At 39.0% G+C, this 23966-nt stretch overlaps 1 protein-coding gene across 5 annotated transcripts in view; it reads right to left on the bottom strand.

Moving 5' to 3' along the window:
* The window catches only part of LOC124410590 (protein sidekick), a 28938-nt gene extending 6228 nt beyond the window's left edge, over window positions 1–22710 (bottom strand). For 3 of the 5 annotated variants that reach the window (XM_046889077.1, XM_046889078.1, XM_046889079.1), the window contains exons 1-18: window positions 22339–22710; window positions 6324–6419; window positions 5573–5752; window positions 5225–5444; window positions 4946–5119; window positions 4633–4841; window positions 4375–4525; window positions 4164–4291; window positions 3862–3975; window positions 2640–2759; window positions 2397–2552; window positions 2183–2309; window positions 1798–2099; window positions 1520–1705; window positions 1132–1437; window positions 665–991; window positions 368–564; window positions 12–221 (exon numbers count right to left, since the gene is read on the bottom strand). In XM_046889077.1, coding sequence (XP_046745033.1) covers window positions 12–221; window positions 368–564; window positions 665–991; window positions 1132–1437; window positions 1520–1705; window positions 1798–2099; window positions 2183–2309; window positions 2397–2552; window positions 2640–2759; window positions 3862–3975; window positions 4164–4291; window positions 4375–4525; window positions 4633–4841; window positions 4946–5119; window positions 5225–5444; window positions 5573–5752; window positions 6324–6419; window positions 22339–22492 — 3357 coding nt within the window. In that variant the 5' untranslated portion in view covers window positions 22493–22710. The remainder of the gene's footprint in view (window positions 1–11; window positions 222–367; window positions 565–664; window positions 992–1131; window positions 1438–1519; window positions 1706–1797; window positions 2100–2182; window positions 2310–2396; window positions 2553–2639; window positions 2760–3861; window positions 3976–4163; window positions 4292–4374; window positions 4526–4632; window positions 4842–4945; window positions 5120–5224; window positions 5445–5572; window positions 5753–6323; window positions 6420–22338) is intronic. The other 2 variants (XM_046889080.1, XM_046889081.1) reach the window with 1 other exon arrangement.
* Between the last annotated feature and the right edge of the window lie 1256 nt (window positions 22711–23966).

Raw genomic sequence — 23966 nt, 5'->3', positions numbered from 1 at the left:
ATCAACATTACCTGTACGGTCCACTTTGTGATCGATGAGTTGCCATCGAATCCGGGGGTGAATTGAAGAACTACAGAGAAGGCGTCAATGTTTGAAAGAGCCAATTTGGTCGGGGGTTCTGGCAGCACTGGCTCAACGCCTGATTGGATCGTTGCAATTCTCGATTTACCCGCACCTTTCGACGTCCAAGCAGTTACCTCAAACTTATAATGTGTCGTTGCCTGAAGATGAAGAAATAGTTACTAGAGAGTATTCACCAAGAATTTTCCAAGTACGAATTGGATTAATTGATCATGAGGGCTGACGAAATCGAGAGACAGTAAAACAAGTCAAAGATTGCCGCTCCCTTTATGCACCTCAACCTTACCTGTAGATGTTGAATTTTTGTCGATTTTACGTCTGCCGTGAAATTTTCGACCCGCAATGATTCTGGTAAATCCTTGATCATATATTTCAACTGATAACCAGTGAGTACTCCATTAGTTTCATGCGGTGGGCTCCATCGCACAGTCACCTCCCGGTCGCTGATTTCGTCAAATTGAAGATTTTCAATGGCACCAGGAACTTGAGTATGCAATCAAACAAATCAACGCCAATTTTGTAGCCAGTCATGGAGAGAAGATGACCGCAAATTAATGAAGTGATCGATAACCATCTAACTCACCATCTTCACTCGTACGTATTTCAACGGGTGCGCTTCGCTCCCCGTCTCCTGGATCGGTAAAGCATAAGACAGTAATATTGTACAATGTGTATTTTTTCAGCCCTGTAATCGTGGCACTCTGCTCAGCCAAGGGGTCAAATAAGCTCGGTGGAACGGTCGTCGACTTAAACTCATTTTCTTCGGTAAAATTGCCACCGATCCAAGCCTGTAATTTGTAGCCTTGATTTATGCCGTTTATCTTCTGGGGATTAGGAGGCTTCCACCATACTTCTACAGCCGTAGAATTTCTTGCTCTGGCTTTCAGATTTGTTGGCGGGGCTTCAGGAACTGTAAAGAGAATATAAGAATTCTCTCGTCAATTGTTCAAATTCGATTACAATAAAATAATTGCATAAAGTAAAAAAAGAGGAATCGAAAGAGCAAGTCAGATTGGACTGGTTCAAGCAATTATGATATTTGCAGCTTACCGCCTTCCTTAGTTTTAATCTTTACACCCTCGGTGAATATTCCAACACCTTTGTCATTGTACGCTGCAATTTGAACTATGTAATCTTTCCACGTTATCAAATCCGTTATCAAGTAATTTCTCTGCGCCTCATTTGTGATGTTCTGATTAGTCCAAGGACTGTCGTTGTAGCCGTACAATCGGTATCGCAATATATATCCCAAAATATGACCGTTACGATGCTCCTCTAGGGGGGGCTGCCATTGAGTTATTATTTCCGAAGACGATCTCGCCGATCCGACGAATCCCAGAGGTGGACCGGATGGTGCTGTTGAAAATAAAGAAAATCCAAAAGTAAGGAAAATAGATCGTTATCATTTCACAGTTCCGACCGTTTGAATTCCACTCACGTTCTTGCGGAAGCACCATGACGTTACTTGGATCTGACGGAGGGCCCTCTCCGACATTGTTTACGGCGCTAACTCGGAACTGATATGCGGCTGCTGCTTTCAGGCTGTCTAAGAGAACCCAACGACTACTGGCCGATACGTTACTGTGCTCAGTAACCCAGTTTAACAGTGGGTCAGGTATGGGGCCTGCAGGGATACATGGGCAAAGAATGCGGTCAACAGTGTTCAAAAAGATTTTTCAGACGGATGTTTACGCTATCTTTAGAAGGATCAATTACCTAATTCGGGCACCTCTCGTCTTTGGATTATGAATTTATTCGTCGGACTATTTCCATCAAATCCAGGCACCCAACTAACGTTGATCGTTCGTGGCGATATTTCCTCCATTCTCACAGCCTGTACATTTATAGGTGCAAAAGGTAATTCTATAACGCTCAAACGGGCTTTCCTCGTATCATTTCCCCCAGGAGATACTACAGAACACATGTACTCTCCTACATCAGAAGCTCTCACTGCAGCAAGTTCCAAGGCCCCGTCGTCTCGCATTTTCACTCTTTGACTCGCTCTTGTATTTATAACCCTGATTATAAAAGAAGCGTAAATTGTCTCCACTGTTCTAGTCAAATGTATATCAAGGAAATTACTAGAAACAATTCAACTCACTGTTTGTTGTGAAACCAGGCGATATCGTACGGCACTTTTGGGTCACTGGAAACTTTGCATTGTAGTTCGGCAGTGTAACCGAGTAGAACCGACGTGTCAACCGGTGGCTGAATAATTTGTGTTCTCACTGAAGAGAAGAGTAAAAAAATATTAATTACCTTGTTAAGAAGTTGTAGGCGAAAGGTCAGAAATCAGGGAAAGTTTATAGACTTACCCAATACCGTGAGATAGGCCGATCCGTTTACTGAGCCTGCTTCGTTTGCCCTGATACACGTGTACTTTCCAGCATCAGTCGGCATTACAGCTGACATCAGCAGATCTCCGTTCTCTAGAATTTGAACTCTACCGGCAACTTCTACAGTATCTGCGTCTTTAAGAGCGAGGAAAAAGCATTAGCTTTAATATACTATGAAATTGGCAGGCATTGGTAAGGTAATGTGGTGCTTGATTACACTACCGTTATAAATCCATGTGACATTTGGCACTGGCGCAGCAACAGCTTTGCATGTTATCGAAGCGTCTTTGCCGTCCAAGACAGTTACGTTTTGAGGTGGCGATTCCATAACTGGTATCGATGCTGTAACACAATTTCTAACAGATTAATATCCTCTCTTATTATTCTGCACTTCTATCATGCAATTAACAGGCTGTATGATTTTATAATCAAAACTAAAATAATTACAACTCCAATTCCACAGTATAATTTTCATAATATCACCGCATTTTTTTTGCCTTCCAATCAAAAATTGAATTGAGTGATATTTTAGTATTATTTGGAAGAAAAAAAAGAGTTGGGTTAATAAGGTTCGACGTGAAACGCGTAGATGTAATGACATTGTCAGAAATTTATACTGCAGCTTTGATACAGAGGTAAGTGACGTGTATGTACCATATACAAAATTATCCAATTGGGTGACTGAAATAATTTCGTTATATGAAAATGCACAAGTGCTATCTGTGGGAAGTAAAAAGTAATGCCAAGGAGACAGAAAAAAATCATACAAGTAAAATCAACAGGTATTTCGAGATTCGTGCACGTTTCGATGTAATTCGTCATAATGATATTACAACTAAACTATGTGAAGCGTGTGATTTGACTGATACCTATTTAGTCTGTGCCTGTTGAGTTTCCTTATAAGCAGAGGACAAAAAAAGAAAAAAAAATATCTAGGTGCAGTGCAAAACAAAAATTAATTCTGTAATAAACCAAGTAAAGAGGATAAATGAAAACGCAATTATCACGCCGTTCTGACAATAATAACTACTCGCTACGCCAAAATCACTTCTGGCTTTTATATTCCATAGGGTATAGCACAATACAGTCGGCATTCAATCATAACAAAACCTGTGCCAAGTAAATGTAATCAAACAAATGTAAATGCGCATGTAAATATAATCAGTAATATCAAACCCATCCGCTGTTACTATTTATATGTGTACCTAAATGTTCAGTATCAACTAAATAAAAACCAAAAAATTTCAAATACAAACAAAGGAAACAAGCAACAAATAGTGAACTGTACAAATATCTGCAAACTCAAGCACGTGCCTACGATTATTCTAAAAGTGGTAGGTATCTCAGGCCTAATCAAGCTACGGAGCAATTGTTTTATTTATATATTTTTTTAGTTTTGTTGCTCTTGCTATTTTTTTTGTCCAAAACTGCAACTTTTCCTTACTGTTTGGATATTGAAAGAACTTAAACTGTCGTTCAAACTGACGAACTCTGACTACATTATAGCCAGCTGCCCGGCGAGCGACACGTTTTCCAATTCTTCCTGTCCCCGATACCTCTGCCCAACGAGAACACATCATTAAAAAGAATGTAAATGATTATTACCAATAAACGTTACCCACTTATGCGATTCCAGCAAATAATTAAATTACCCAAAATAGAAAACACTCGTACGAAAATTCATTATTTGCATGGAAAAAAAAAAAAGAACAAAACAACCGAACTCGCAAGACAAATACGACTTACTTTTGGCCTTAAGCCACGTATAAACAGATGACTCCCCGGCTTCGTTAGTCGCGAGACATTGGAACATGCCGGAGTCCTCCATGGTCAATTTACGAATAACGAGAGAGCCATCCTCCTCCATGTCGTACCTAAATGCATAGACGTGTTGAAAAACTTGACAAACAGTGGTAAAAAAATCATTGCCACGTTTTAAAATCGATGATTTTTCTACCTTAACCCCAACAGATGATCTACAGAAGCAGCATTTCTAAACCAGCTAACTTTTGGGGGTGGTACACCAACAGCATCGCATGGTATGGATATCGTCGAACCATAATCTCCAAGAATTTCCCTTCTCAATTCGTTAATGAACGTAGGTTTTTCTGCAATAATTTACATAGTTTTTTATTCTCAGGCAGCCGTAAAACGATTAATATCGGTAGCATGCTTAAATTCATGTAAAAAAAAAATCGTCAGTCTATTTCCTCACCGTAAACGGTGATATTAGCGCTCGCGGTGACAGTCGGATAGCCTCCGGTCCTCAGGCTTACGTGACAAGTGTATTGGCCAGTGTGGGTCAAATTTGCAGATAACAGACCAAGTGTTCGGTTCCATAGATCCCTGAAGTTGTAAGATATACCGGAATTTTCGATCGGTATACCATCCTTGTACCAGAGAGTTTCCAGCTCGTGTAACGGCCTATAATATAAACGATAGAAAACGTGATAAAAGAAAAGAAATCCAGTTTTCACAGCTTTCCACTTTCAATTAACTTACAATTTCTCATCAGTTCGATAACATACCTTGCGTTGGCTATACAATGCAGATAAGTGACTGGATGGTCCTTAACTATTTGCATGTCCTGAGGCTTTACGATGATATTGGGTGCGATCTCTTTGTTCGGATCTCCGGTCACTTGGAGTTTGAAGAATGGGCTGTTTTCCTCCTTGCCGAGTTGGGTGTTTATCGCTCTCGCCCTATGTAAGAGGATAAAAAAAAATATTTTACAAAATCTATACAGTCATCGAAAAATCGCTACGACATTATAACTCTGGGTGATAAAAATGTATTCCCATACATACCTGTAGTATCCCATGTCGCTTTCCGAAGCTGATAGAATAAGAAGGGTGTGCTGATTAGCCGTGGTTGCATACTTGATGTCGTAGGCCAACGGCCCGTAAGCAGTCAGCCATACAACTTCGGGAATCGGATGACTTTCGATTTCCGGCAAGTTTAAAACAGCAGCATCCCCCGATTCGACGAGTACCGCACGCTCGGTTAAATCTTCAAAGACTTCCATATCTTTCGCGAGAACAGTAAAAGAGAGCTCCGTTAATTTATTGTATTAAAACTTACGTTACAACTTCACCCTGGATTCCAATAAATTATCATTATCATTATCAATCAATCAATCAATCATCACTACTTACAAGCAACCGAAAACGCTATCCGTTCGCTAAATATGGAACCAACTTCGTTACTGGCCACGCAATAATATATCCCAGCATCTTCTCTTCGAGTGTTTAAAATGCGATAGTATGGCTCGGAACTGAGTTCGTTGTTCAGCGGTGATCCATCTTTGAACCATCGATACTTTGGCTGTGGATATCCTGTAATTTCGGATGAACGGATGAATAATGATTATCAAACCAAGTCGTTAACATACCAGCTACAGGTGTCTCATTGTTTCAAAGTCAGTTTCAAGAATCTTGGCGGAAGTCAAAAAAAACAAAATAAATAAATAAAAAGTAAAAGCAAAAATCAACGAGATGTGTAATTTTGCTTAAATCGAAACGCGAAGCGTATTGTATAGCTGTACATACATACCATGCATACATACACACATACATACATCCATATCCACCCTTGGTTCGATTTAATTCTATTATTACAAGGGTCACGTGATCAAGTTACAGGCGACTTGTGCATCGACAAGGTTTCATTTGGCCACCGGATGAGGTGTCTCTATCTGTCACGTGATATATATTTTTCACCTGAGAGTGTTCGACGAGGACAAAAAGCACCACGACGATGTATACGGATACGTATGTGTGTGTGTGTGTGTGTGTGTGTGTGTGTGTGTGTGTGTGTGTGTGTGTATAAACAATTACAGCCATATTATACCCATGGCAAGGTGATTGATTGGATTGGATTCTATACCTATAACGTAATCGTACAAACCTCTCGCTTGACATTGCAGTATTTTCGTTCGACCCTCGCTGAGGATACTGCCGCTGCTGGAGGGTTGTGTTATGAAGCGTGGCTCCTGTAGTGATTCTGAAAAATGACAAAAAAAAAACAAAATAAATAAAAATTTTCAATAGTCAAAGACATAAGGATCGATCTTTACGATGTAGGTCTAGGTATGTGTATACATATTACATATATATGTATACATGTATATACAATTATATATATAAGGCAGGTATACAGAAATTACGAAGGTTGAACTAGCGGTACACGATATTCCTGAACTTGTCTATAATCTAGTATATATGTATATATATATAAAACAACATCGTCATTAAGCCAGTCGACCAGATGGAAAACGGAAATGCCTAATACAAAATAATGGGTGGTTCAGGTCGAACGGATGAACCTCGAATGGTAAATTCCTGATGAAAATCCGTACCCCACAAAAGGAAAAAAAAAGAAAAGAAAAAAGTTGCTTTCGTATGGCAAAAAGGACCTCAAGATTTCCAACAGGAATGTCGAGAAGTTATAATGCTAGTTGGTTCAGGTTTGCTGAACTTAATTGCTTTTATTTTCATTCAAAACAATTAATACATGCGGGTATTTTAATTAAATCGCATGCTTAGTTAGGTACGAAAACGATAAATCAGGATGGAAGATTACGATAAGACGCAAAAAATTATTACAGCATAAATATTCATGGTGTGATCTGCAGGTTGAGCAGAGAGAGAGAGAAAGAGAGAGGAGAGAGACTCGGCTGTGAGAAAGTGTGTGCAATAACCGCAGTGCCGGTGCGCGTCACTCTGTAGGTATGCGGCCCCTAGATTCCGGCAGTCCGCATTCTTTTCATCTCGTGTAGACCTTATGCCTCCTTTGTGCCCCGGTCGTACTTTACGGTTCCAAAATGTTTCAAGAAAGTCCCTAAGCTCCCTTTTCCGCGTGGAACAAAGAACCAAACAATCGAAACCCGGCTGCATATACCTATATATATATATATACATATATATATATATGACGAATTTTTTCCGTTTCACCACCCCGAAATGAACGTCAAATAATTTAAAAAACAATGAGCTAATTTTTTTTCAGATTTTCACCTCACCTCGTAAGATACTTCGCTTTGTGATCGAATTTTCTCATTCTGGCATGATTCGAGTAGACATGAAGCTAACCTGACGGCATCGCATGAAACCGGAATCGTCACTTTTTCCCACTCGTGTTGCACACCATATTTTTTTCAAACAATAAAAATGTAAAATTATTTCGATTTTGCCCGTTATATGCTAAAAATTTCAACAAAACACGTTATTTTTTTCGAATACGAATCAAGTTCGCCTTGAAAAATAATTAACCATTTTTCCACTATACAGTGACAAATTGTGATTCGCTTAATATTTCTCAACGCGCACGTCAATCATTGAAAAACAACCGTCTTCGGTTCAAATCATTTTCATCAGGTGGTTAAAATCTTCTATTTTTACGTTTCCTCGACGAAAGGGGAAGTAAAGAAATGAGGAAAAAAAAAAAAATTTAATAAACAAACAAAATAATCGAACACAGGATGAGAGGCGTCAAGGAAAATGCTATTTAGAATTATTATTATCATCATTATCATTTCCCCCCCTTCTTTTTTTCCTTCAGTTTATTCATGTTTACACATAACCCTATAGCGGTAGCACCCGCACTTATACCGGAGAAATAAACCACTTATGACAGCGTAGACGTGGAGGATCTTCTTCGAGGCTCAAGGGGATAAGAATTTTTGTAAATAAACTCGGTTCGTAACGACGAGTGGATACGGAGGAAATAGAAACGCGCCGGTTAAGTTAGTGCGCTGGTGATTCTTGCCGTGGGGTGGAAAAAGTAGAAAAAAAAACACAAACAAAAACAAAAACCGTATTTCGCCCCTAAACGAGGAGGAGATCGCCGCCGACGGCGGCGTTTAAAAACAGTTTCAACCGTTTGTTTATTCGATCCTTCCTCAAGCCGTACGTCCGTTTTAATACGAGATTGTATGTATGTATGTATGTATGTATGTATGTATGTATGTATGTATGTATGTATGTACAATACACGGTATGTCTGGATAATAATATGCACGCGTGCCTGTTTATTGTCTAGATGAATGATATATATATATATATACATAAGAGTGTGATGAATTGGTACCGACGAATCACAATCGCAGCTTCAATCTTAATTGTTTATAAATAATCATACGGCGTGTTTTCTTTCTAATATACAGATAGATAGATATACAAACGATTTTGGTTGATCATTGAAAAAAACGTGGGTAACCATATTCGATTCACTTTTTCCGTTAACAAATATTTTCTCAATATTTTCCTATATTTATAGGGTGAAACGCAAGGTATTTTAGGCTCAAGTACGAGGCATAGAACAGAATAAAGAAGCCCCTCGACCCCCCCCCCCCCCCCCCCCCCCCCCCCCCCACCCCGCCGCAGCCGTCTTCGTCTCTTTATACCAACCTACTTGAAAATTGATAGACAGGCGAACCTTTGGTACGCGTACCTACAACGATCGTAGGACTAGGTTTACACTATATCATAGGTACATACACGCGGGCTTGTGTACAGAATGAATGGTCTTCACGTTAAAGAGCGCACCTTTGAATAGCCCAGAATGAAGCAGTTATATGTAGGTGTCTACCATACCTTCAGAGCAGGGTAGATAGGTACAGGTATCGTGATAATATTTTACGAGATTGAAGTTGGGAAATAGCTATTTATGTGGCAAGGCCCATAAACCGGCATTGAAAAGCAAAACGAAGAGTGAGGTTATGTCGCGATCTCTTCGACGAAGTTACTTTATTCGCCAGTTTGGAATGCGCACTTCGAACTGCGCGTCAAAACTGCGGAATAAAGTCTTTATTCCGCAACTTTATTCGCTGCCGTATAAAGAGTCACTTTAATATTATGAAAAGTCGTGGCAACGACTGTACATTCGCATCACACAGTCCTACAGTCGTTAAGAATTAAGGAGCACTCCAATTTTCTCCCCCCTCCCCGCAATTTTCTTTTAATAATATACATAATTATATAATCCACGCAGCGTTGTATAAACTAGAGACAATGTCTAGAAGCGGGATGAATAAAACACTAAGCAGAATAAAGAAGACAAAAGATAAAATTGTAGGATTATCACCATAAACACGATGTTGCACGCTGCTGATTCGCGAAACTGAATCATTCACGCTTGGCAAGCGCAAAGGAAGTAAATATATATATATGCAACAACACCGCGGTTGTGAAACGTTACTCGTTTACATTTCTCTGTTATGTATATGTATAATTATATGCATATGTACACACAATTATAGTCTCGACCATTTCCCGTTTCCGAAATTTCATTTTTGTATCTTCCATACAAAATAGCACTGACAAAAGACTCTCAAGTTTTCAAAGACGAGTAATTGTTATTATTCTACAATTTCGTAAATCGTTAAATAAAAATAGGTTTTACTAATCGATCCACGATCGTTCGTTCTATAATATTTCAGCTAATACGATTTGACCATAACTCTTTTTCCACTTTCTACATCACTCTATACTACAATCCCTATTATAATAATGTGTATACATATATACACAACAATCACCGTGAAACTTGGTGGATTTCGAAAGAGTAAGTTGTTACGATTATACACGATTTTACTCTCCGTGTAACGCTTCAATGAATTATTCTATAATAAATGCTTGCAGGAAATGGATAGCTAAGCATTATATGTATATATATATACACCGCAGGTACGTCCTACGCCTATAATCGGATCCAAAAGTATGAAAGTAGCAAAAAATTTTGCAAAAAAAAAAAAAAAACCTTACAGATCGACTTTCAAGAATTTAATTTTTAAACATCTATCGGTACGATTCGCGTTTATCATGCTTTAGCAAATTTCAGACGATTCCAAATGTGCGAAGAGTAACAATGATTTCTCATAATAAACATTCATTGTTGCACTAACGTGACTAACTTCGTTCTCACACGACATGGAACATCCGGTAAAAATTCTACCCCTACGCTGCAGTCTCAACGACAAGAAAAAAATAGAAAAAGAAAAAAAAAAAAAAAGGGCAGAGCAGCGGATCTAAATCCATCTCTATACGCGTGCACGTATGCAGTAAGTACCCGCTAGAGACTAGATATTCGCGACAACGCGATCCGCATAGATCCGCTCGAAACAAGAGCTCAGTATGTAAGTATCTCGCCCGCCGCTTTACAGAGGGTTAATAAGTGGTTCCATTGTCCTTTTTCCATGAGGTGTTCCTCCTCCTGCATGCCTTTTTGCGATATAGGTATACGGTAGAAGCTAAAACACGCATATGCATATGTATACACACGGTAACATGTAAGATGAGAACAATTAACAATATTCTACTGTATTTTAAAGGATATTATTTCAACGATACTATACACCTTATACGTGAGTAAGGAAATTAACCGAGTTTTGAAAAGTGGGACCCCCCCCCCTTAAACTTCCAGGATCCAGCTGTTACAGAATAAAGCACGTGGAAAGGAAGGAAGGAAGGAAGCAGCTGTTCCGGAAAAAATCCAGAGTATAAACGCCTTTTCCACATTCCAGGAACAGTCTTTGAGATGACGCCTAGAACGTGGAGCAAAGGTTGACTCGAGGAGGAAATCGGGGGTGGTGGTGGATGTAAACGAAGGGTTTGCCCGATTTTAAACCCCTAGCTCATTGCAGCCAGCCGTTCCTGCAAGTATAATTAGTAGAAGTATAAATCATGCGTATCCTGCACATCCGTACCGCAGAGACGGGAGACTGAGAAGATTAAGAAATTCCATTTAAACAGAAAACCGACGCGACGTATGACACCTCTGAACGTGACAAACGTATGATATGAACTGCATGTAAATATATGTACGAAGTTTCGATTTTCTTACTTAGAGAGTAAAATTTGTATAATATAAAACCTTTTCCTTTCTCATCCTTTTTATCCATTTACTTGCAACGTGATTGAAAAAACAAAGAAAGAAAGAAAGAAAGAAAGACGTGGATTCGTGTGAGCCGAGAGCTCAGCGTGTTGACGAGACGTTGTTACATAGAAACAAGTATACCTATAAAAACGTTTGCCGCTGGGTTGGGTTGGCAAAAAACTCTGCCGAGAATACCTGACAAATCGTGTCATGTCGAAGAAATTTAAGTATCCTCTTGAATATGTAATTATAAGGAGGAATGTCTTATCGAATGAATTAAAACTGTATACTATATACACATAGAAGTATGGCTGCTTAAATTTTAAAATACGTTTAAATAATACTTATAACAGTAAGTGAGTAAAATTTGTAACGTTCAAATTTTTTTTTATAAATCTTGCTCTTCATAAATTCATTAATATACAAAGCAAACAATTTTCGTATTATACCTAAATCACAAAAGTAACGCAAACGTATTCGTAATCGCGTCAAATCATAACTTTTGAGTAAAAAAAATAAAAATACTACTTATATACAAAGAAGTAGAAGAAAAAGTCAGAAAGAAAAAAACACGACATTTATCTCTCACGCAGTAACATGCATCTAACTAATCAAATCTCTATCAAGGAATCTTTGTCTCGCTCTTTCTCTCTCTATCTCTATCTCTCTGTTTATTTCTGCCCAAGAATCGACGCGTATAATAATATAGAACCGTATAGGGGTATAAACGTATAAAAAGTTGATCAAACGAACCACTTAAGAAGACGAAAAGAGAAGAAGAAGCGAAAAAGCTGCACTATCATTGATTGGAAGTATTAGGTAATCGAGCCGTAGCCTGCAAGCATGAGATAACAATTTATTACACCACCGCGTTGTACTTTATCTATATCCGATACACTTATGTGCACAATATATATATATATATATATATATATATATATATATATATATATAGGATATAGGTATACATATAGATATATATATATATATATATATATATATATATAAGATAAAACGATAAGACTGCCCGACGTGGATATTAAAGAAAAAATGTCCTCAAAATTGGCCGTAATAGTTCATTCCAAAAGTTTCAACGCGTTTTTTTTTAAATTTTTTGCATCTATTTCATTTTTTTAAAGACTATCGCGCAGTGCAATGATATCCGGAAAATATAACAACGAACAGAACACCGAGCGGCAGGTTGACCACCTACAAAATGCAGTTCGCCCCGTTCACTGTATAGGTTAGGTTTATGATATATATACACGTGCAGCGCATACTGTGGAGTAGCTGGGATCTGTATACCTATATAGGCTTTGTACAGAGGCTGCGTTCCGCAAGACGCAATGCGCAACGTTTTGCAGGTCCGACGGAACGACGTCCTAACCTCCTAAACTCAGCTGGAGCACCGATCGACCCTCGAAACTTTCATTCACTCTTCTTTGTCATATTATTTTTTGTATTGGGTAAAAATTGTACATCGTTGGATAGAATCTCCTCCTCTCTTACTTTGCGGTAACGGTGACAGTCCACTTCACGTATTTATTATATATATATATATATATATGTGAGAGGATTTCCGCCCACTTCGTTCTTGAACTCTGATATTTTGCAAACTTTTTTTTTTTTTTTTTTTTTTGCACAGATTATTTTTGTTAATCTTTTTTACGTATTCACTTGCGAAACGCCAACTTTGTCAGTGAGATCAGATTTAAAAAATTCAACATGGCGGATCCAATACGGTGGACGAAAATTTCAAATTTCATCAAACACGGTGAGAAAATTCTCACGGTAGCTGATTTGATTCGCCAAACTCAATTTTTGAAATCTGATTCAGATTCTCAGATTCGTAATCAACGAACCCGAAAATCCCTGAACAGAGTTTTTTCTCCCGACTCGATCGAATTTGTATCTTTGGTCCGCCATATTGGTTCCGCCATCTTGAATTTTTAAATCCAATTTCAGATTCGTAATCAGCGACTCCAAAAATTTATAGTTTATGTAAAACACGTACATGTGTATGAATTGTTCCTTTACTTTTCACGATTTTTTTCAATCAATTTGTTGCTAACAATAACAATTAACATTACATCGCATCACTATGACTCAGAGGGTTAAACGTTGATGAGATTGTATTTCTTTCTATACATACAATATCTACGATTCTAGAATGAGAACTGTGATAAGAAAAAAAAAAAAAAAAACGTACAATCCAAAAATCAATTAAGTCGTTATTGCTTGCCTGCCTGCGAAGAAAATAAATGAATGAATCGAGTTTACCAAATTTCGAGACATCTCTACTACCTACACTGGGAGGTGGTTCCCCTTGAACCCGAGATGGCATCTGTCCAACAGTTTTCCGCGTTCGAATTTCAATTGCCTTGTTTCGCTGATTTCGAATATTATTCGTCTTTACAACACTAGACTCGGCAGACGTGCTGCATATAGTATACGTAGGTATGTAGTGTAGGTACGTAGGTACACGAGGAATGCAGAGAGATCGGAAGAAGAAGGAAATATACAAAAAGAGCAAAGAAAACGATTAAACGTCGTCATTCCATATGCCAAATAAGATTCAACAACTGTAATATAATATTATACTCGTTACGACTATACAAAGTACTAAAATTGTGCACCGGTTGCATATTGCAGTTGCAAAATTTGCAATTTCATATACGCATGATAAAAAAAAAAACTGAAGGGGCGGAGTCTAAATTCTGAATTTAAAAACTTCCAAAAGTGCCAATTAAATTCCCAATTTTTTGGCAGCGAAACTTAAAGGCAGGAAGTCAAACTTTGACGAAACATCAAAGTTCCGACAATAGTCCGAACGAAACCCAATGCTGAAAATTCAAAAATTCAAAAATGCCGAATGGGCATAACTCCGCCAAGTCAAAGTTCTGAAATCAGAAAATTAAAAAATCTGAAACATCAAAATTCCGAATCATCGGAATATTTCGCCACTTTGATCTTACTTTGTCTTGGACGATCTGCTCTCTCGTCCAACTTTGATATGTCTTCACTTCAATTTCCCCATCCAAATAATTCACAATTATGCGCTTTCGGAACTTCTGAAGTTTGGAACATCAACCCCCCCCCCCCCCCCCCCCCCCCCCCCCCGCCATAAGCAAAGAATAAATCCGTTCACAACTCGAATGAGTTTTCAACCGAAATTCAATTTCATGACGTGGGATGGGGACCTGCTTTCATATCAACCCCACACGACAATATATCGCGAAATTGCATGTGGCTACGACTATAGGTGAGTGCAGCAGACCTATCCTCTAATAACAGAAGAATGACCGTGAGCCCCATAGCATCTGTCGTATCGCACCATGGAGCAACAGCAGTAGAGTGGCACAAAATGCAAATGAAGGCATATGGTAGTGCGATGGTTTGTCCTTTACGAATGGGAGGGTTTAGACGTTCCCCTGAAGTACCTACATAAGCACATTCATTAGGTTTACGCACGAGGAAAACGTGCACCACACGCCTGATGTACATAAAATATATATGTTGGTTCACCACAAATGGTTGTATGCTCGTCACAATCAATAACCATTGTAATTCCAAGAGACATCGAAACGTTGTGTATAACGTCCCCTCCGGATATAATATACCGTTTCACGATCATCTGCATAGTTGATCGGTGAATGTGCACCTTACGCTGCACCCAAGCACCTCCTTCCATCAATATAAGACATGAACAACAAATCGTATTTAATTTATTAGCAGAGATTCGGAACTTGAATCATCATCTCTTTGGTAGTTGTTGAAGAGTCGAAGGTCAGACTCGTATGTATGGATCTCGGCGTCTGTTATTCTCCAATCTCCCTTGGGTCTTCTCCAAGGGACCCTTTTTCCCATTTCAAGAGGTTCACGACGTCCCGTCGAGTCTCACAGTCGACGTTGCTGCTGTTAGAAGAAGACGAAGAAGAAGAAGAAGAAGAAAAAGAAGAACTTATACAGGAATCAGAATCTGGCGTACAAGTGCATGTGTGCTTGCTTGCTTGCCTCCCTCGGTCCTTTCTTCCCACCCTTGAACGCGGACTTCTGGACAGTATCAAAGATGCTGGACCCCGGGATAAGGACGAGGACCCACCAGCACGTTGGAACCTGCTGAACAATATCACGAGGATCCAGCTTCCAACGCTCCAAACGTTCCTCTGATATTCCATTCGTCAACGTTTTCTTCGAGTATAAGTTCGTCGTTCTGAGTATGCGCGCAAGGTCGAGTAAATAAGAACGAAGACGTGAATGGAATTTCTACTTCTCTAACTCTACATTGCGTGTTGACAATGTTTTTGAAAATATCTTTTTCCTTCTTTTCCCTCTATTGTGTAATAAATTATTAATATTTCTATAAAAATAATCGTTAAATCACAACACCTTAGTCAGAATTACCTGAAATACAGTAAACCGCAACAAAGCAAAACTCATGTTCTATCAAAACTTGACTATATATTACACTTGAAAACTGTTCCGAAATTGAAAAACAGAGATTCTCTTTGGTCCTATCTTCAACGGTCGTATAAATCCACCAAAAGGAAATTTTCAAGAAAAAAAAAAAAAAAAAAAAAAAAAAATAGGGGTGACGGGGGCTAAAGGCTACACTGGAGCAACGATGGATAATTAAATATTTGCCGAGTATATAGAAATAGGTGTATATAATACGCATATACGTAAAGGTGTACATGAGCAGAAAGAACAAACAATGAGAGCAAAGGTTTAACAATAATAATCCCTAAAATGGAAATGCAGGTGCCGTGAGTTCGAACTCCCCGAGGTCACGACCGTATGTATAGCTTCTTAAAGGTAATTATAACGGTCATAACCTGCGTTTGTGTGTGTGTGTGTGTGTGTATGTGACGATATAATAATTTAAATCGTTTCCTCGAAAAGAATAGAAAATACAGAATTTTCCACTTCTGAGAATTGGCGTGTGTATTACGTGGATGTGTATAAGATCGTTAACGATAGAAACGACAGTATATATGAAGTTAGTACCGTTATCGTGACGAGACATTGCAGGTAAAAATTGAACTATTTTCTTAACCTAAGAATGATTTTAAAGTAAGAAAAATTTCAAAATTTATATTAATATACATTCTTTTTATGACGAAGTATGTAACGGTTTTTCCTCAGGTACGATCAATCGTTACGACAACGTAACTAACTTCAGTATATATGGTTGGTGTTCTCCTCTCCTCCTCGTTCAACGAGCTCTCTAATCCTAATTCCACCAACGTACAGACCCTTCGAGGATGCTGATCGGGTGAGTATAGGTATACTATTACTTTCCCCCTCCTTTCTTGGCTTTGGGCCCGACGTCGTTCGTCGTTGTTTTACCGTCTTCTCTCAGGTCTGTTTCTCCTTTTATCCCTAAGGAAGGGACCCGAGGAGAGAACCTTGCCGAGGGCGGTCAGTGGCCTCTGGTGTTGTTGCACCGGCTGCCCGAGCCTAGAGAGAAATATAGAGACGGAACTCACTCCGTTCCTCCGTCGACCATCCATCCCATCCATCCATCCATCCATCCATCCATCCATCCATCCTCTTCTCCTCTCCATGCCACATTAGGCGTCTCTTTTCTCTTCCCCTTTCTTACACGTTGTAAAGACTAGTCGACAGTAATCGTGGACGGTGTGCTAATCATTTGTATAGTTAGTACTTAGAAGTAACCATTTTGAAGTTAGCAGGTAACTAAGGATGAAAAACGGTTGAATCGCGAAAACATACTGATATTTTGTAATCTTTGTTACTACAAACTAATTGTGAAAATAAGAAAATGATAGTCATTATTTTTCCCCATAATCTTTTGTTACGATGACGTTAATAACTTCAAACTCGTTGCTGTTACAGGTGTAACTCTAGTTATAGAAGAATATAGAAAGATTAAAGAATCTGAGGGTTGGAATAATCGAATTTTTGAACGAAGAAGTAATAGAATAGAAAGGTCATAATATATAACGCCAAAATGTAGAATCGTCAGAATTCGTCTCGATGATATACCAGAACCGAATAAATAAATATTCTGGCTTCTGCCATTCCACGTTCCAACCTTTCTCTATATTTTGTCTTTCCGTACTCCTCTACTTTCCAAACTTCGAATTTTCTCTATCTTAGACTTTCTACGCCACGATAATATTCTACGAATTAGATATTCGCATCTTTGCAAATTCGAGATACATTTTTCCTCTCATCTCGACGGGCAAAAAGTATATTCTACTTTTCAAATTCTACGTAACATTCCCTAACAACATAGTAATCCATTGCATAAACGTATGTGTTTCAAGCAGCATGAGAAATGACAAAATCGGTATGGCGATGATGACGATGCTGATGATGATGATGATGATGACGCATGATGAAAGGGTGGAGGTATAACGATAATGATAATAATGCGACGTGTATAGTATAAGTTAAAAAGGCTGAAAGGGAAAAGTGGTGGGGACATCCGGTCCGTGCGCTGCGGCACCGGCGTAAGAGGAGGAACATTCAGGTACGTAATTCTTCTTCTTCTTCTTCATCTTCTTCTCATCCAGCGTAGTATAAACCACTGTTCGTGTATATATATATGTGTACGTATGTGACCACGTAGAAGGCATGGTCTCCTTCCTCTAAACTATTTTCCTAGCTGCCAGAGGTAAGTGGTGACGCATGCTTCAAGACTTGCATTCGTCGTAAAAGGTCGTCATTTTCGTTGTCACTGCGAGGTGTTCATTTTCACCGTCAGGTAAAATTTTTACACCCGGTATCGCTAGAACGCTGATTTTGAGACATAATTTTATTTATTTTTTTTTTTTGTCCATCAACTTTTGATCTCCGGTTAAAAATCGTGGCTGCTAAATCGAAATCTAGATAAACAAAAATCGTAGCAAATTCGGAGAGATTTATCTAGTAACCACCTCACAGTAACAAAGAAGACATCACATATTATACCTTCCAGAAAAAGAGAGAAAGAGAGAGAAGATTTTTCCGAGTCACTTCATGTACTTAATAAAGTAAAAAATAAGGGGTTGACGAACGTGAAGAAGTGGCGGAGGAAAAGAGACGTGAGGTGAGGAAGGAAAGGGAAGGGAGGAAGCACACCGACACCTACCTACATATAACTATAATGCTGTATAAGTGTGAAGTAAACCGAGGTGGAAAGATACATAATTCTTCATGGGCATGGGTATAATAATAAGCGGCATTCGCAGTGGCAGCAAACTTGATGCGAAATATAGGGTAGGTGGTAGGTAGGTAGGTAGGGTGGGTACCCGAACCTCGCGGTGCTGCCGATGCCGCTCTTGTCCATCCATTGTTCCCTCGATTGAGCTGACGTCGGTGGTACCAACACACTACTTCCTGCCATGCATATATATGTATATATTATATGTATACATGCAACGCCACGATGCCTTGGTGGATATTGGTGAGTGGTTATACCTTCCCAGAGCCTTTTCACAAAACTTCCTCTCCCTCTTTCTCCTTTTCCTTCGTCTTCTTCTTCTTGTTCTACTCAAGAGCGTCCATGCGAATATAGTGTTACAATCGTAAATTGATACGGCAACCTACTAGCTATACACGTGGTGAGGCATTTTATACGTAGATACGCGTACCTGCGTGCAGGTGTATGAAACATGCAGCACACCTGCTCCTTGCGTTATAGTTTAAATACATGATGATGAACATGCGATTCTTGCCGATATGCACGCAGGAAGATAACGACGAATCGCACATATAGCTGTATATTTGTCGCTAGTATGTATCGCGGATAATGGTAACCGTAGTTTGGTTGATAATATCATAGTCACACCACGACGATATCGTACTATATATATATATATATATATATATATATGTATATTAGGCAGTTTCAGAAAAAAGTAATTTCGCCAATTTCCACCGTGCGGGGACCCTTTGAAAAGTTTGTTTCGATTGAAAGAAATGTTCGTGTGAAAGATAAGCGTTATACGTTATGTGATTTATCCTTGGATTTATCACTTTTGTAAACTTTTTATTTTTTCATGTAGAAAGAATCGTGAGTAAATTTTTCTTCTTCTTTTTTTTTTATTGCTTACATCAATTTACGTCACTATGAAGACCAACACTTGTAATATTAAGTCTCATTTCTAATTCAATCTCATAAAATACGTTATAATTTAATATGAAGTTTTAATTTTTTATTTTTCCAAAACACTCTGAAATATATTATATTATTATTACCTCTGTTATTACACTCGTCGCACCGTTATTATTATCATCATTGTTAATTTTAAGATGAATCATCCGTTTACACATACCTACCTATAATACACATAATAGAAGAATTTGAATACCCATTATTATGTGACGCGAAAAGTCTGCAAAGTTATATTTTACACGTGTCGCGCGTGATCTTCGTAGAATAGAAGACAGCAGACATGTAACGTGACACATATAGACGATCGAGTTAAATCAAGCATCACCGGCACGTGCTGCGTCATTTAAGTGACTGAGAGAACCGGAATGTGTGTGTATGTAAGGGAGGTCGGGGAGGATATGGAGGAGGGGGAAGGAGGGTGTCGTCAACGATTTAACTCAATTCATACAATTGGTCGGATTAACCCCCGTAATAAATCTAAATTAGAGGAAAGGATACCGCCTCCTCAAAACGTCGCGTGAAAATTTTACATTAACGACGACGACGACGACGACGAAATTCTAAGAGACACACATATGAGATTCAGATTTCCGTATTATGTAGTATATAGTACAAGTAGTTACATTATATATAAGTTACAATTGAATATGACAAGTATTTATAGTCAGACGAGTTGTTAAAATTTCATCTCAATGTTCTATCCTGTGCAATTATATATTTGCCAGTCGTGAAATACCACCCAGAAGAGAGCGCGAAGGAAGGAGAATGAGAAGAAGAGAAGAAGAGAAGAAGAGAAAAAGTTAAAAAGGGGGTTAATGAGGTACAAAGGTCTACCTCAAGTAGCTTCGACCGCCTGCTTCTTCATCTCTTCCCCACAGCTATATTGTATGTGTACGCGGTATATACGTATATACATACATACATACATATAACGTATAAGAGCGCATACTTACTTCGTATCATATAGGTATATATACATTACTATACGTTGGATCCTCTCGCACATTTTACAGATAATAAATAAAGCGTACTGCTGTATAAAAACCTCCTCGGCATGTGTGTGCATGTAATAAATGTACATACGGTGCATCGTCGATAAAAATGAATGAAAAGAATAAAATATTTGGTGAAAGACGTCTTTGTGCCGCAGCATATAAGCTATAAACCGTACCCGCGACATTCGACCTGCAGGCGTTGGAGACAAATAAACGAATCGAAGACCCTATCGCGATATATTATTATTCGTAGACCAGCGTCTCTATTTTTCTCTCTTTCTCTCTTTCTTTCTGGCAAATTGAAGTATCTTAGTGATCTCCATGTGGAGAATGCTCCAATGTGCAGTGCTAATATCGTAAACCAATATGTATAATAACAACTGTACAGATAAAGATATATATTAAAGAGAAATGTGCCTTCTACATCTGTAATATTATTTATCTGTTTAAAAAAAAGGTATTTGTATCTTGTAGTATAATAATAAACAAGATACGTGTACCATACCAACATAATGATGATATATAATCGATTATCGGGACTGCGATCAACGCGGTGAAAGAAAAGTTGTGAATGCGTGCGGATGAAATAACGTGTCGTATATTGAGTGTGTAAATATTACACAATAAAATAATAATAAACGACATATCTGGACACGAGAAAATGATTAAATTTCAATTGATGCAGCGTGCCTCTCGTACATGTGCATAGGCATAATTTAAATATACAAATACGAGGAGGATATATGCGATTGGTATATATATATATATATAGTTCTCAGTAACGTTCATGACGTCGACTACGACGTCGTCGTTCGATCAGTTTTAACACACAGTCTGCATCAATTGGTTCTGAGAATTGATCGTTAGTCACTACATGCGAGATTTCTAGTATACTTATATACTTAATTATTTTCCAACGATTTCGACAACTAATACCATCACCGATGGAGACACCTCGCAGCGTGTAACGTTAACGGTAAACGCGAATAGAATAAAATCTGAAATAAAATGAAATGGAAAAACTCCGCAATAAATATCTCCTCTACAAAATCCAAGAAAAATCTGACGTAACTCGGGGAACCGAGGAAACTCCGACCGACAGACAAGAGCTCAATAATTCCATCCTTATTCTCCTCATCGTCGTCGAGTCACCTCTTGTTCAGACACATTGAACCGGAGCCAATTCAAATCGCGAACGTGACCTAGGCAAACGGCCTCCTTACACCGCATCACACATGTGTGCCGGTGACTTGGCTTGTGTTCTTGTACCTGTCTGGTGCCCCCCCCCCCCCCCCCCCCCCCTTTCAAGGCAGACGGAAATCGCACGCGAATTCCATCGAGGTGAATTCAATCCAACCGTTTCTCTCGGAGAATTTTCGAATTTCCGTTTACCTAGTCGATATTCGGGAGGACCGGTATGCCACTGCGTTATTATTTTACGTAGGTTTACGTTCAGTTTCGTAGATAAATGCTGGCCGACGGTAGATTGAAATTTTCTTACAACAGTTAAAGAGCGCAAGCAATAATCCTGTTGGCTAGCTGCTTTTGTTTCATCAATATTTTAAGGAACGCTGAACGTACCGTGTGAACGGCACGCAAACCTCTCTGAGAGTCTGATGAACTCTATTACGGGTAACGTTGGAAATAAAACCATGTTCAGATAACCAATTTCAGATAAGGTAATCGTAACGGGTTTCTTCCATTTACTCCGTTTTTTTTTTTTTTTTTTTTTTTCTTTCTTTTTAATTTTCTTTATTTTGCGTTTCACCAAAGTCTTTGATATTGGTTTCGCAGCTTACCGTGCGTCCCTGTATTTGACCACATGGGTATAATTAACAGACGATGCATAGCAGCAGATGCATGTGAGATGCATTTATCGCACGTATTTCTGGAATAGAAGAGATGCAAGTATGATGATAAAACTTACCGGTCGCGCAGGCGCCGCCCGCAATGCATACGAACGATAGAGCGGCAAATAAGTTCCGCAACGAAGTTGTTCTCCTCCTCTTGCTTCCTTCACTTTTCACCAAATTTTGCGGATGAAAGGTTCGTCGCCGATTTGGCCAGTCGAGTTTCTCCATTATATACTAACACAGCCTGGGCCGGCGGCAGCAGCTGGGGACAACCGCCTTGTGCACTTTTCCGTTTTCCTGCACTGCAGAGAAGACACCACACTGAACAGGGTTCACTCGCGAATATTGTTGCCAATTGCGGATACGATGCGACGAGTAGATAAAAAATGTACAATCGGCAAAAATTCGCACGAGTTTTTTGAAAAAAACTTCCTCATTTTTTCCGCTTATTTCCTTCCTCCTCACTAGCTTTTTACACACTCCGACTTTCCAAGAGATAAATAAATTTCCACGATGCGTTATAACGACGAGCTATTAAAGTCGACGCTTGCTCCGGTTTGAAAAACTTTTTCACGTATGTTTTTATTTTTAATTTTTTTTCTTTATTCTCTTCACATGCAGCGATTCGTGTAGGTATGTATATTGTCAGATCACGACGGCATACGAGGCTTCCTGCAGCAGGCGTTGCACGCCGAGCTCAGGTAACACAATCATGATACAAACGGTTACGTTCACCTGGTTGCAACTTGGCAACGCAGCGACGAATGTATACACATACCTGTCCACTTGTTCCGCGTAAACTTTACTCTTCGTTTAACACAAAGTATAGCGTACAGGTTTCCGAATAAAAAAACAATAAACAAAAAAAAAAAAAAAAAACACACACGCACATCAAGTGAGGGAAAAGATGATCACGATTCTGGCACTTTCTTGTCGGAAAATAACAGTCTCTGCTATAAAACGATTCGTTTAAATCGGAAACCGTACCCGCAAAACTTACCGATAAAACAACACGTACACCGGGTCGTGCGCTGACAAACTCACCCCACACCAAAGTCCGGCGAACTCGGGACTAAACTTTGGTTTGGTTGGTGTTCGCTGTACAGTGTTGGTAGTGTCTTGTCCGCCCGTCAAACAACTCGGAATATAGTGGTGTGGAATGCGCGTCGAAATCCCGACCGCCGTACGTCTACCTTCACCCTGCGCGCATCACTGACTACCAATGCGAGACGGACGAGCTTACGCACACATTTGTCACCGCTCGTCTCATTGGCCGTGAATTCCGCCAATCAGAAACGCAGGACGTACCGCCATTACAAAGAGGCTAAGGCAGAGAACTTCATTAGCAACGTGAAGTTGTCGCGCTCTGCATTACCGACCAGTATAATTGTTAATACGAAACTATCGATAAAGTCATTTCTCACCTATGAATACAATATTTTCGCATGTATCGAGCACAGTGAATAAAAATTTTATAATTTAATAATTTGCAAATTGCTCCAGAATGCACATATACATATACGAAATGTGCATGTTACGTGTCTACAGGGAAACAGATCTTTATTAATGGTAGATTCCTGTCGGGATGGCTATCATACAGGATCCTTTTAATAACTGCATGCCGCAATCGATACATCTGTAAACTTCACTTGTTTTTCTCTAACAGCTAATCTTCCCACTGGTTGCATAATAGGGCCTTACT

The sequence above is a fragment of the Diprion similis genome, chromosome 9, assembly GCF_021155765.1.
Source record: "Diprion similis isolate iyDipSimi1 chromosome 9, iyDipSimi1.1, whole genome shotgun sequence".
Classification (NCBI taxonomy): Eukaryota; Metazoa; Arthropoda; class Insecta; order Hymenoptera; family Diprionidae; genus Diprion; species Diprion similis.
This window is presented reverse-complemented; position numbering and strand designations above follow the sequence as displayed.